Genomic DNA, 15,438 nt, shown 5'->3' on the forward strand with positions numbered 1-15,438 from the left:
GCACAGCGACAAAGACCCAACGCAGCCAAAAATAAATAAATAGATAGAAAAACGTTAAACATTACAAATAAGGTTAAAGTTCCTTTTGATTACCGCCCATCCTAGTAGTCAATGTTATCAGTTTAGTGCATACCCTGTCCAAAGTTTTTTCTGTAAGTTTACATACTTAAATGTAGCCATAAAAAACATAGTATTCTTTTAAAAATATTCTGTATTATTTGGCAACATATGTAAGTATGTTTTGACATAAATTATCTCTCTATTCCTTTTCTAAGAGAATTCCTTTCTTCCAGCTACAAAGGTTGGGTTTTGCCCCTTTTTCTCTTCCCTCACTGGGAAGCTTGTGTAACACATGCACAAGCCTTTGTGTCTACTGCAGTATCTCCCCTCAAGCTTACAATGGTATTCACAAATGCTTATGGTAAATGCCAAATACATTTCGGAGATGATTAAGGCAAGGAGATTTTTATGAGATTCCAGGATTTATACATTTTCCTTTATAATGAATACACAGCAGTGTACTTAAAATTTCACTTTCAAGCACACATTTATCACCTTACACTCTTCTATCACCTTACTCTTACTCCCTGAGGACAATGTATTTAAAATAAAAACCAAACAAAATATGTAGTCAAAGAACACGTCAGTGATTTTTATATTGATATGTGCTCAGAAATAAAACATTTCTTTGGAAAAAAATTAAATGGATTAAATGATTACACAAATAAAGACAATTCTAAAAAACGAGTCCAAGCAATCTAATTTTGGTCAGAACAGTCACCTTGGAGCAATTAAAAAGCATCTGACTAAAACAAAAGGTTCAATGATACTACCTCTAAAATAAACATTTTATTTTTCTTAATTTTTTTTGGCCACGCGGCATATGGGATCTTAGTTCCCAGACCAGGGATCCAATCCATGCCTCTGCAGTGGAAGTGTGGAGTCCTAACCACTAGATCGCCAGGGAATTCCCTTAACATTTTTAAAATGATTAATATATTTGCTGTAAACTGTGTAAACTGGTAATTCATTTTAAAAATTTAAAATTAAAAAAAATTATTAGGCTGCCAGGCCAAAAAACATTATACTGTCTCAGGATGAATTATTTAACATTAGAAAAACAATTTTAAAATATATTATAAAAGCAATATATTACTTTTAAAAAGCTTAAGTTTCTATTAACAGAAATAAATTAATGTTGAAAGCAAGTATATGTACATGAGTGTGTGTATGTTCACACTCACTTCACACACAAAACATTTAAAATACCACTCAAATTTTAATGCATTAGGTCTTTACCAAATCTTCTTTGCAGCTTTGGGGCATTAGTAAACTCAGTTATCTGTTTGTGTATATCTCTCAAAGTATTCCTAGATTTTTTTCTCTTATTTAGTTTAAATACTAGCTCTAGATAACCTGTATCAATGCAAATGAAATAAAAATAACTTCAAATGTAAATCAGGTGAAAACAATTAACAGTAATAGATTCTAAAACCAAATAGAAATCAGTTTTGATAGCTGAGTGTCTTGGATTATCAGTACATCTTTTATTCTTCATATGAGTGAACAATCAAAACAATCAAGATGACTATAGCAAAATGATCACAGTTCATGTTTAGAAAATATTTACCTCATCATTAAATGATCAGGTTTATTATTTGAAATATCAAAATAAAATGTTTTGCTATTTTCTATTTTTATTCTATATTTACTTTTTAGAACTAGTCAGAAAAACTTTACTTCAAATACTACAAATAATATAAACAAATTAATATATTTATCTTATTATTATTTTTTAATTAATTAATTTATTTATTTTTGGCTGCATTGGGTCTTCATTGCTATGCGTGGACTTTCTCTAGTTGCAGCGAGCAGGGGCTACTCTTTGTTGTGGTGCACTTCTCTTGATGAGGAACACGGGCTCTAGGTGCGTGGGCTTCTGGAGTTGTGGCGCTCAGGCTCTAGAGTGCAGGCTCAGTAGTTGTGGTGCACGGGCTTAGTTGCTCCGCAGCATGCAGTATCTTCTGGACCAGGGATCAAATCTGTGTCCCCTGCATTGGCAGGTGGATTCTTAAACACTGCGTCACCAGGGAAGTCCCAACAATTTAATATATTCAGGAAAACCTGATTTTAAGGCGTTTCTCTAATGTTTGATAATACAGTGTTTAGGATCAAGATAGCCACATTATATATTCAAAGGAAATATTTCCCAAACTTGCCTTGTAAATTAATAAAGGATCCGTTAATTGAGGAACTTATAACAAAGTCAACAATGATCAAATTTAAAACGCCTTTATTCATTTATATGGTAAATACTGTCCCCTACTAAAAAACAATGACATTGGTCTTTCAATCTGTCAAGCTTAGCTTAAAAGAAAAATCATATGTCTCTTTTCTATATCATGTGTTGACATGATATAGGATGCAGGAGGTAAAAATCAATTTAACAGACATTATTAAATAATTCCACACATATGCAGAATCTTGGATAAATGGTTAAAATTATAAGTGAACATTAAATGTGGGCACATGAATATTCCATGTACACCAATGGGTTTAACAGAAAATATGTTTGCACTGATTTCTGGTAAGCAACTTGCTTTCTCTGAATCTTTAAATACCCAGTTCCAAATCTTCCAGCTCCTGGAGAAGGGCTTTCTCTTTCTGAATTTTCTCCAACTAGAAAAGTTTAAAACAATAAAGTTATTAAATAGGAAATAAAATAATTATTGGATCTATAGCCATATAGCAAAAGAGAAAAAATTTAGAGAAAGAATATTTCTGAGACTTTACCAGATCTACTGGTAAACATAGATTTTAAAATACAGATTAGAAACAAGTTCTAATTTATTATTTGGTATGAATTAAGGGGGCAAAAAACAGAGCTGTCTTACTGCATGCATCTTTAGGTCTAATAAGTCTTCCATTCTACACTTGGGGCTTCAAAGTGTTGAGGAAAGGAGGAGGGGAAGGGGCAAACGGGACAGTGCGACCTGAGACACAGGAAAGAAGAGAATCTTCTATTTGTCTAACATAATATAAACTGCCTTTATTTTCAGCAGCAATGACATTGGTATGCCTCAGAGGAAACAGGGACTCCCTCATTCACCACGATCCACATCATGTCTTCCCCTATCCTTGCCTATTTAAGACTAAAAATGTTAAAAAAAAAAATGGCATATGGTTTTCAAAAGAAGTTTTAAAATCTATATGGCTCTTTTACCTGATTAAATAATTGCTTATAATAAAAAGGGGAAGGGTGGTAGTGACTGTGAGCCCAAATGAAAAATGCAGAAAAGACCTGATTTTTTTCTAGCTGTTTTCCAGTTGCTGCTTGTTCTTTCAGTTGTTCAATTGCTTTCAGTTTCTGCAAACATCAAATATATTATGAGTCAAAAGGAAGAATAAGTAATTTTAGAATGCAAATTTTCTTATTAACAATTCAATCATATAAATGTGAAACCTGAATAAGGAAAATCAATTATCTTACATTTGTATCAAGAACAGACTGCTAAAATGCTAAGGTAAACTACTTTTTAAAATTAAATGTAAAATTTGGTATGTTAAGAACATGGAATTTAGCAAAGTATTTTTCAAGATTTTAATTAATATTATCATATATGCACATCTATGTGTATACATGTACAAGTATATGTATTTAAATATATCACCATTTTCAACATTTCAGAACCTCATTGTACCTGGACGATGTCTTTGGCTTTAAGAGAAACTCCATAATGTAGCCTGGGAAGGGCTCTAGAAACCTGGATTTTACCTCTAAGGCCACCATCACAAACTGGTTGCAATTTGACAGTTTAATGAACTTCCTTTTGTTTCTCTTTCTTCATCTTTAAAAATGGGATAAATATCTGCTCTTACCTGTCTCATAAGTGTTTAATGAAAAAGTGAGTATAAAAGTGTTCAAATGTACATTATTTCTTATTACTCCAAAAATCAATAATAAAGACTAATATCCTTTAGACAACTGTGAACAGAACTAAAATAGGTGCCATTCCTAAGTTACAGTATTTCATGGTGAAAAAGCAACAATGAGGACTGTACAAACCTCTCGGATGCCTGTCTTTAGGCATCTAAGCATTACTTTCTTTGTATAATTCTCATGTATCCTTTCAATAAACACATGTGCTTTTCACTTAAGCCTCCCACCTTCTTTAGGTTCTTGATTTTTTTGTCTATCTCAGGGTCTCCAGAAGTTGACTGAGAGATAGTATTTCGTGGTGTGCTCTGTGGGGCAGGGGTAGGTGCCATATCTGGACTCTTATCACTTCTTGCTTCCTACAGGAAATATTTTCAAAAATTCAATTTTCTAAAATGAAATCATTAAAGTATTTCAACAAACATAGCCTTGGTACATAAAATTCAGAAACCAATATATGATTTTATCTTTTGCACATTTTATATAAAGAAAGCATCTGAATTGCTGGTCTCATGAAGTATGCTATATTGTCCCATAACAGATAATTACAATGAAGCGTTAAAAAAAGTCACAGTATAATGAGCTACCCAAAAGGTTTTCACTATATAATTGTCATAGGGAACACTTTGCTAGATCTAGGATTTAAAGTTAGGGACTTCCCCGGCAGTCCCATGGTTAAGACTCCGCGCTTCCAATGCAGGGGGTACGGGTTTGATCCCTGGTCAGGGAACTAAGATCCCACATGCTGTGACGTGTGGGCCGCCCACCCACCCCCCAAAATTAAGGTAACATAATAATAAAATAAAAAATAATAGTATATTAGTAATATAATATTATATTAGTAACATGATAAAATATTATGTTAGTAATATAAAATATATAATTAGTAATATAATAACAATGGAAATAAATGAAATGACCTTAGCAGAGTAAACTAGGAGGTTTCTGTATCAGCAAATAAGCATTCCAAATTTTTGGATATTTTGGGAAGTGCCACTATGTGGATGGTTGGAAATGTGAGAGGGCTTTTCTAATTAAGGTGTTTGAAGCTTCACTCTTGGGATATCCTCAAAAACTATTACACGTATATCAAGTACATGTAATAGATGATGCTATAGGATAAGTTCCATAGAGATTTATTTATAATCAGATCAATTCAGCTTTGCAAGGAAGTGCCATGGGAAAACTCTGTTCCCTGAAAGGGACAATATATTGCTCCCAATGTGATCAGATCTCTGATGATGACCTTTCTAGCTTCATCCCTTCTCACCGAGTAACCACTGATTCTGAACCACTTTTATTTCCCTAAGGTGCCATATATTCTTATTTCCTGGCCTTCATGTGTACTGTTCCTTGCGCCTAGAACACCTTCAGGTCACCTGGCTAACCCTACTTATCCTTTAGGCCTCTGGAAAATTCCCCCACCCCCCAAGAGACCAGATTAGTTGCACAACACATGGTATGTTTCCTTACTGTAACTGCACTGTACTATCCCCCACGAGACTGTACTTGAGGTTTCTTTGTTCACTTGTGCCCTCAGCATAATGTGAGCTCAACTGTACATGCTAAATAAATGAAAGAGCAAAAGACCGACTCTCCTCTGTAATTATGACAAGATATACGTTTTGACAAGAGGAGGGAAAAGTTATGAAAGTCTTTCTTTATTGGACCAAAGGTAGGGTTTCTACTTCTTCCTTACAGAGTTCCCAGTGGAACACACAGACCCTGCAAGACTCTAAAACCTCTTAAGAGTTCTGGATGGGATACTCTGAACTACCAAAGCATCCCAGGGGAACATGGGACAGGCTATCACTCCTAGATCTCCAAATCTAAAAATGTCTGCCTGAGAGTTTTTAGAGAGTGCAGAATTGGAGTATTTTTTTCTCTTTAGAGTCATGTTGGTTGTATTTTGTACATTACAATCAACCAACATTAATTCCTAACCTTCTATGTGAGAACATTACTGAGCACTTTAACAGAGTATTCAGAAAGAAATTATTTAGTTTCCACTCTTCAGGAGCCTATAAGTTCTGATAATATACAGTTTGGTATTTTTCATAATATAAAATTAAAGGAGAAGAGTGGATAAAAGGAGAAGAGACACACTTTGCCTATCAAAATTCACTTTTGACATCAGATTAAAAAATTTTTAATTTCGTTGTTTGTAATCAGCTGAGAATATTAATTTTCTAGTAAGATAAATGTCATAAATATGAAAAACTATTAAAGTTAAGTGAGGGACTTCCCTGGTGGCGCAGTGGTTAAGAATCCACCTGCCAACGCAGGGGACACACGTTCGATCCCTGGTCTGGGAAGATCCCACGTGCTGTGGAACAAGCCCGTGCGCCACAACTACTGAAGCCTGCGTGCCTAGATCCCGTGCTCCGCGACAAGAGAAGCCACGGCAATGAGAAGCCTGTGCACCACAACGAAGAGTAGCCCCTGCTCGCCACAACTAGAGAAAGCCCGCGCACAGCAACAAAGACCCAATGCAGCCAAAAAAATAAAAATTAAAATAAATTTAAAATAAATAAGTAAAGTTAAGTGAAATGACGATTTTCCTCCATATTTTAAAAAACCAAGAATAAGTTAAAATGTTTGTGTTAATATACTTGAATTCTGGTCATTCTCTAAAAAAGGTTACATACACGGTAAGATTAAATTCTTTGTTTCAATTATTTTTGGTAAAGCTGATAAGCTTACAAAGTCATCACCAGTTTATAAAAGTACTTGGTTAGATTATGTACATCTGACTCCTTTATCTTTGGTTCCTTAATTCAGTCAGGGATGAGATCCTGTCATAGATCATTTACCTTTGTCCTATCACACAGTCATAACTTTTACTAACTCCAGCCAGTTGTCTCAAAAATACATACTGAAAGGATTATCTCGCAACTAGAAAACTCTTTGTCATCACTGAGAAAATATGCAGAATAACTCCAAAATGACGGATTAGTAGTATCATCTTTAGTAAATAACATGTGTGGGTGATTATATGGTCGTATGAGGTGGGGTGTGTCGGGGGGGTTGTTTTTGTAATTATTATGTTTTACATTAATAGCACTGATTGTTTTTTCAAAAGAACCACAGAGTTATCTTTAAGAAAGTCACATTGGGACTTCTCTGGTGATCCAGTGGTTAGGACTCCGCACTTCCATGGCAGAGGGTGTGGGCTCCCTGGTTGGGGAACTAAGATCCCACATGCCGTGCAGTGTAGGCAAAAAGAAAAAGCAGTCAGACTATTTTAATATTAATTTTTCTAAATAAGACATACTGATTCTATGACCCGCCTCCTCAAATTTTATGTGCTCAAATACCAGAAAAACACACAAAAATAAACAACTAATGGGACTTCCCTGGTGGTCCAGTGGGTAAGACTCCATGCTCCCAATTCAGGGGGCCTGGGTTCGATCCCTGGTCGGGAACTAGATCTCACATGCATGCCACAACTAAGAAGTCTGCATGCCACAACTAAGAGTCCACGTGCCTCAACTAAGACCCAGCGCAGCCAAAATAAATAGTAAATAAATATTTTTAAAAAATAAACAACTAGGGCTTCCCTGGTGGCGCAGTGGTTGAGAGCCCGCCTGCCGATGCAGGGGACACGGGTTCATGCCCCGGTCCGGGAAGATCCCACATGCCGCGGAGCGGCTGGGCCCATGAGCCATGGCCGTTGAGCCTGCACGTCCAGAGCCTGTGCTCCGCAACGGGAGAGGCCACAACAGCGCGAGACCCACATACCGCAAAATAAAATAAAATAAAATAAACAACTAATATTTTATTACAAAGGAACCTTAGCTCAGTACCAGCAATGGTCATATTAAAAACATCTTCTGATAGGGCTTCCCTGGTGGCGCAGTGGTTGAGAGTCCACCTGCCGAAGCAGGGGACACGGGTTCGTGTCCCGGTCTGGGAAGATCCCACATGCCGCGGAGTGGCTGGGCCCGTGAGCCATGGCCACTGAGCCTGCGCGTCCAGAGCCTGTGCTCCACAACGGGAGAGACCACAACAGTGAGAGGCCCGCGTACCGCAAAAAAAATAAATAAATAAAATAAAAAAATCTTCTGATAAAGAGGAAGAAACATCATTTATAAAAGTAGGATTCTACGTTGAAGGGGTTTCTGAAGGCTCAGTTAGAAGGAATCTTATACAGTCATTATAAAAAACAGTATGGCGGTTCCTCAAGAAATTAAAAATATGTGAGCCAGCAATCTCACTTCTGGGTATATATCCAAAGGAAACAAAACTCATTATCCCAAAGAGACAGCTGTACTCCCATGTTCACTGCAACATTATTTATAATAGCCAAGGTATGGAAACAATCTATGTATCCTTCAACGAAAGAATGGATATAGAAAATGTGATATATAAACATACCTACATATTTACACAGAGTAGAACATTATCCAGTCATAAAAAAAGGAAATCCTACCATCTGCAACAACGCGCATGAACCTGGAGGGCATTATGCTAAGTGAAATAAGCCAGAAAGAGAAAGAGAAATACTGCATGGTACCACTTATATGCGGAATCTAAAAAAAAAGAAAAGTCAAACTCATAGAAACAGAGAGTAGAATGGTGGTTGCCAGGAGCTGGGGGGTGGTGGGAGAAATGGCGAGAGGTTGGTAAAAGGGTACAAACCACCAGTTATAAGATGAATAAGGTCTGAGGCTCTCATGTATAACATGGTGACTGTAGTTGATAATATTGTATTGTACTGAATACAGTAATTGAAATTTGCTAAGAAAGTAGAATTTAAGTGCTCCATCCCCCAGAAGTAAATATGTAAGGTGATGAATGTGTTAACTAACTTGATTGTAGGAATCCTTTCACAATGTATACCTATATTATATCATCACGTTGAACACTTTAAAATTTTTATTTGTCAATTATACCTGTAATTATTAGCTGGAAAACCAACAACAACAAAAAAGGAATCTTAGCTACCAGTTTGTAATATTTGGGGCCAGCAGAGGTCTCTACCCACTCTGATGAAAGACCAAGTCCTCCTTTTCACACAAGTCTAATACATGGACTAGATCATTTTACTTGGAATGACCTAAGCCTGAGTTATTTAAAGACATTTCTGGAGATGAAATATATTAACTACAAAAGAGCACACCAATTTTTTTAGGCCCAGATTTTAGCAGAATATATGCTGCATAATGAAATTCTATACCTTAAAATAGTAACTGCCTGCCAAAACACACAAGTAACCTAGAACTGTCAAAATTCAAGCATTCATAGGCAAGATGGAATTGTCTCAATCTCAAAAATGTGATTACCACAACTTTACTAACCACAAATTTCCAGCCCAGCAGATCTCACTATCACCGTAAGCCACACATCACCACAATTTACTTGTCAATTATTATGCTGGTGTGGTTTTTCAACTACCAAATCATGTAAAAAATTATTTTAGAACAATTCCATTGTTTGGGTACTCTAGTGTTTAGATTCCCAGCTGAACAATTTCCTATAGTAATATACTGAGTGACAAAGTGGCCTTATAGCCATGTAATTTCTGGTTTCTCTTAAACATATGCTTTCAAGAAAGCAAACTATACCACTTCACACAGGCTCCTCCAAAAGGGTCTGTTGCAAGTAACACACTACATAATCCCATGAGGGTTTCAGGTTTTAAGGTCAGTTCCAGTTTCCTAGGTCCCACATTATATATAAAGGACTACTGAGAAATTCATAGGCAAACACAAAAGAGACATTCTGGCTACTTCAGTCTAACTCCAACTACATTTTATAACCTGTCAAGTTTTTAGGACTACAATTCTTTAAACTTTAAGGCATACAGCTAATTTAACTGGTTTTATTTGTTTGTTTTGTTTGAAAAGATAAGTGCCCCAAGTACCTGCTTTGCAGCTTTCTTAGCCTCATGCTTCCTTTGATTTTTAAGAGCTGTTTTTGATAACGGCTTCTCATTTCCTGGTTGTGGTTTCATATTCTGAGGTGGTTCCTCCTCATGCTATAGAAAATGTAAAATAAATGATTTTGAAATGGAGTCCATGTATTTACAAACATATACAACAAATTAGACAATTTGGCTAGTACAGGACAAACTTACTTTACCAAATTTATCATAAATTCACTGGCAAAGAATATTTCAAAACTCTTGTTGTAGGCACACTTCAACGGTCAAGATGGACTTAATGAGGCTCTTCCTACTAGTTGATATATGATATCTTTCAGTTATTTAAGAGCCAGCAAAATTCACTTTGTTTTTGTTTAAACAATGGAATTTTTCTTAGTACTACCACTGACACATGATTTTTATGAAATTAGATACTAACAATCGCTTCTTCTGGGGTCCTTTTGGATTTGACTACTGCCAACAGAAAACAGTTGCCTCATTTGTTGTCTTTGCACAAAGAGTCACTTGCTAGATCTTGCAAAATCAGAGATTAGAAGATTAAAAATAAAAGCAAATGGAAAAACTAAAACAGACAATAAAAAATAAATAAGAAGGGGGTAACTATATAGTTATAAATCCAGAATTAACATAATGAAGAGGTTTTAAAACACTAAATGACTTGTCAGACTATACTGTGAAAACAGGCAATCATTTTCATCATCAGATATTTATATAACTATCAACCACACTCAACAACAACAGAATTACATACAGGATCAAGAAGGATCTAATGTAAAACACAGTGACTATATACTCGATAGCACTGTATTGTAGAATTGCATAACTGAAATTTCCTGAGGGTAGAATTCAAATGTTCTCACCAAAAAAAGAAAAAAAAGAAGATAAATATGTGAGGTGATGGATATGTTAATTAACCAGATGAGGGGAAACCTTTCACAATGTGTATTAAATCACCATGATGTACACTTTTGAAGTTTCTTGAGTACTAGATCTCAGAGCTGTATTGTATTTATAAGTGCTATAATCAAATGCGCAGGGCTCAAACATTTAAGATATAGAGGAATAAGTAAAAAACCATAAAGTGATTTTTATCTTAGCAGCTGCATTAACTGTTGCAGGCATCGAAGTTCTGTGTGTGAACATACCCTACTTGAAGCAACTGAATATCTGAGAACCCACATTTGCAAAACAGACAAATTTGCATGGCAAGCCTCTTGCACTTTTTTGATCCCCACTGCACAAAATGTTAGTTAAGATATACTAATCCTTGAACATTTGTTTTATATTCTTTCAGTAGTGAGTTCTTCTATAGTATCTTGCTTTGGCTGAAAAAGTTTCTACTCATGAGAAGTTTAAAAACAAAGAGAAAGCAATTAAGAACGATGCAAGAAGAAAGGATGAGTTACAAGTCTGTTCCACACTATGAGCATCATGTAGCCACTGACAGAGTTTCATTTTATTTATTTATTTTTAGCTGTGTTGGGTCTTTGTTGCTGCACGTGGGCTTCTCACTGCGGTGGCTTCTCTTGTTGCGGAGCACAGGCTCTAGGTGTGCGGTGTGTGGGCTTAGTTGCTCTGCAACACGTGGGATCTTCCCGGATCAGGGATGGAAACCATGTCCCCTGCACCGGCAGGCGGATTCTTAACTACCGCACCACCAGGGAAGTCCCCTGACAGACTTTCCTTTTAGATGAAAAAAATCCACACAGCTACTATGGATCATGAGCTTCTCTGGCTTTAGCACTATGTGTCTACTGTACACAATTTCATCCTCATTAATAAAGTTTGTTTCTTCAATTACATCAATTATAAGATTGTCTTGATGAACACATTATAAAAGTGAAGGGTTTTTTTGAAAGCCAAGAAATGCTTCTTTAAGTATAATTTATAGATGAATTTTCACTTATAAAAAAAGTAATTTTTTCCTTCAGGGGGAAGAATCCAAACACCTTTTTTCCCCTCTGCTATGTAGCCTTCTTCCTTTGTGAAGTTATTGACCAGACTATCTTTGTTTCTAGTAATTTCTTGACAATGTTTTCTGTGCCATTTAGTTTTCTGGAATTAGATACAAGCAATAATTTCTCATGCACAGGCACATAGTTCCTTCAAATAAAATGATGTGATAGGGTCACATAGTCACCAGGTTATATACAAAAGCGAGAATTTAGTAGAAACCTTAAATGTCAGAAAAGTTTGGTTTCGGGACTTCCCTGCTGGTCCAGTGGCTAAGAATCTGCCTTCCAATGCAGGGGACGCACGTTCGATCCCTGGTCGGGGAACAAAGATCCCATATGCTGCGGGACAACTAAGCCTGCGTGCCGCAACTACTGAGCCCGAGCGCCACAACTAGAGAGAAGCCTGCATGACACAATGAAAGACCCCACATGCTGCAACAAAGATCCTGCGTGCCGCTACTAAGACCCGGCACAGCCAAAAAAAAAAGTGTAAAAAAAAAAAAGTTTGGTTTTAAGAAGTTCTTACCTAGTTTTTTTTCCACTATTTTCAAAATATATTCTTTCTATATTAATTTTTCTCCCTCCACCAACCAAAACAAATTCGTTTTATGAGTCAGAGAATAAAAATATACACTAATTCAGAAGTTCTTCCTCTTGTGCTATCTTATACAGATTTAGAAAGCAGGATGTGTTAAGGTCACTTCTTTTTTTTATCTCAGGTAAGGAAAATTTCAATAAAGAGACAGAACAAATTCTAAGACTATTATACCCTTTTTTAAAAAATCTAAATACAAAAATAATAAACAGGGCTTAATTTGTTATGTTTCTATATATTTTTACTAAATAACTTAATGCAACAAAAATGTTTCAACATTTCATTGAAGTCAAAATGCTACATTTTGTGGAGGAAGAAGGCTTGTTCCTTTGTTTTTGTTTTTCAGAGGGTTAGGAGCACAATGTAGGCACAGAAATATTTATCCTTTGAAAAAGTATCTACTTCCCTGAGTGCCTTAATAACTAAGTGACTATATATTCCCATTTACTTGGAACAGTCCCAGTTTACACCTATTGTATGGTCATCATTCTATTAATATGAATAATATTGCTCATTCTTATAGAGCAACTTTATTCCTTCACAGAAACTCAGGATATTAATAAATGCTTTCCCCTGAGCTCTGAAATGCTAACATTTTAAAGCAGATCAGAATGTGACCAATACTCCAGTCATAACTTTACAACAGAGGTCTGGAACTGATGGCCTAAGGACAATGTGTGTTTTGTTTGAACAGCAGTGTTTTAAATATTGAGAAATTTCATACAAGCATCCAGACTTGTCTTGAAAAGTCAAACTTTTGGCAAACTGGGCCTAAAATCTCCTGTGGAAACAACGGGCTACTGCTGTGTAGTTGCTATGGCCTTGAAAGAGGGCATGCTCTCTCCCTTTCACCATCCTCTCCCACTCACCATTGTCTTACACTACCAGCCTAGCCTGACAGGCGTTTGAATTTGAGCCCACAATCTACACCCAGTAAGTCACACCCAGTTATCTTTCCCAGAGATTTTACATTAATTACTTTGTCAACTTAACAATAATTCACCGGGACTTCCGTGTCAGTACAGTGGTTAGGACTCCTCACTTCCACTACAGGGGGCCCAGGTTCAATCCCTGGTCAGGGAACTAATCCCGTAAGCCGCAATGGCATGGCCAAAACAAACAAACAAACAAAAAAACAAAACCCAAAACAACCATTCACCATCTTCAGCAGCAGGTCCTCCACAATTTCTATCCTAGAGTTTATATCTTCTAATCAGATACTAAGTAACACAAGAACATGCATAAGAAAAGGATCTAGGGAACTCTACACACTGAAAAACCTTTTCCTACTAAAGTAGTAAAACTTTACTTACCAGTTTGGAATTGGTGACTGGTTTATTTCTTAAAGCTGGGGGTCTATAAGCTGTTGCAACTTTAGGTTCTTCACTAGGTACATCACTTGGAACTGTTTGGTAAGTTATCGCTTTTTCTGGAAATATTCCATCTAAGAATGGCTGCCAAGAAACCTGCCATAATTCTGCATTTGATGGTACATCATACTTGTGCAAGACAGAGCCGGTATAATGCCAAATCTTGTACCCATTATTAACACGTAACCTGGGAGCACACGTGGCTGTTAAAATATGCTCACCATCTGGGCACCACGCAAAGTATGTAGAATCAGAGGCCACCGGTTTAGAAATAAGTTTGTAGTTTTTAACATCCCACACTTCCATTTGCCCCCTCAGATTTCCAAATCCAGCTAGTACTAATATATGTCCATGAGGGCTGTAGTAGGCTGCATTACGAGGGCCAGTTCCAAAGTCAAACACAGGATCACACTTCAAGTTGAAAATTGTTGCTTTGGCAGGCATGAAACCATAAACAGCACAAAACTCAGTAGAACTAGAATTCCAAACTACATCATAAATGGGGCCATTTTTTGCTAGAAAAAGAATATAAAATCCAAGTTAGTGATAAAGGAATATGTATAGGATTATAATATTTAATAGCACAAATTACAATTATATAACACTCATAAACACATCAAACACTAAAAAAAAATCCAAAAATTTCATGGTATTTTAAAATTAAAATATTTTTATATGACATACTATGGGGATTAATGTATGATTATAAATTTATTTAAGAACCCCTAATGAATCTTAATTTCTTTTATTTTCTTATAATTGTTTTGCAATTTTGTATATTATTATTTGTCTTCAGTACTTTTATTTAAATTTTTTTTTTTTGGCCATGCCGTGTAGCATATGGGATCTTAGTTCCCTGACCAGGGATCAAACCCGTGCTCCCCTGAAGTGGAAGCACGGAGTCTTAACCACTGGACCACCAGGGAAGTCCCTTAATTTCTTGTAAACGTTCTGGCAATGTGGGCTCATAGAAGCATAGGTTATTATTACTATTAATAAACTAGTTTTTCTTGCAAGAGGTAATATACGCATACAGTAATAAAGATACAAACTATATAAAAAGACATGCCACAAAAATAAGTCCCTCTACGCAAAGGCAGCCCTCTGTTATACTTCTTGCATATCCTTTAAGAATATTTTTGTTGAAATTAAGCATCTCTCTCTTACGTACTTACACACACACAAAAAGTTCTAAACCTTTGTTTTCATTTAATGCTCTAGGAAATTTTTCCGTGTAATAAGCACATTGAGCTCTGCTTCATTCGGCTGCACTGTATTCCCTTACACATCTTGCTGTTTATACTCCACTGTAAATGTACACAAATACATCTGTAGGAGAGAAACTGCCTGGTCAAAGGGCACATACATTTACTTCATAATGTACCACCGAAATGCCCTTCAAAGAACTTGTACCAATTTACACTACCAGTTTTTTTTTTTTAATTTATTTAATGTGTTTATTTTTGGCTGCGTTGGATCTTTGTTGCTGTGCATGCACAGGCTTTCTCTAGTTGCGGCAAGCGGGGGCCGCTCTTCGTTGCGATGGCTTTTCTTGTTGCGGAGCACAGGCTGTAGAGAGCAGGCTCAGTAGTTGTGACGCACGGGCTTAGCTGCCTCGCGGTATGTGGGATCTTCCTGGACCAGGGCTCAAACCCGTGTCCCCTGAATTGACAGGCGGATTCCCCACCACTGCG

The 15,438-nt window shown here is 36.4% G+C and overlaps 1 protein-coding gene across 1 annotated transcript in view; it reads right to left on the minus strand.

Moving 5' to 3' along the window:
- Positions 1 to 2,276: 2,276 nt before the first annotated feature.
- The window catches only part of EIF2A (eukaryotic translation initiation factor 2A), a 38,097-nt gene continuing 24,935 nt past the window's right edge, over positions 2,277 to 15,438 (minus strand). The window contains exons 10-14 of the mRNA XM_081235278.1: positions 13,688 to 14,259; positions 9,804 to 9,917; positions 4,168 to 4,296; positions 3,302 to 3,367; positions 2,277 to 2,679 (exon numbers count right to left, since the gene is read on the minus strand). Coding sequence (XP_081091404.1) covers positions 2,614 to 2,679; positions 3,302 to 3,367; positions 4,168 to 4,296; positions 9,804 to 9,917; positions 13,688 to 14,259 — 947 coding nt within the window. The 3' untranslated portion in view covers positions 2,277 to 2,613. The remainder of the gene's footprint in view (positions 2,680 to 3,301; positions 3,368 to 4,167; positions 4,297 to 9,803; positions 9,918 to 13,687; positions 14,260 to 15,438) is intronic.

The sequence above is a fragment of the Mesoplodon bidens genome, assembly GCF_964165515.1.
Source record: "Mesoplodon bidens genome assembly, chromosome: 5".
NCBI classification, from domain to species: domain Eukaryota; kingdom Metazoa; phylum Chordata; class Mammalia; order Artiodactyla; family Ziphiidae; genus Mesoplodon; species Mesoplodon bidens.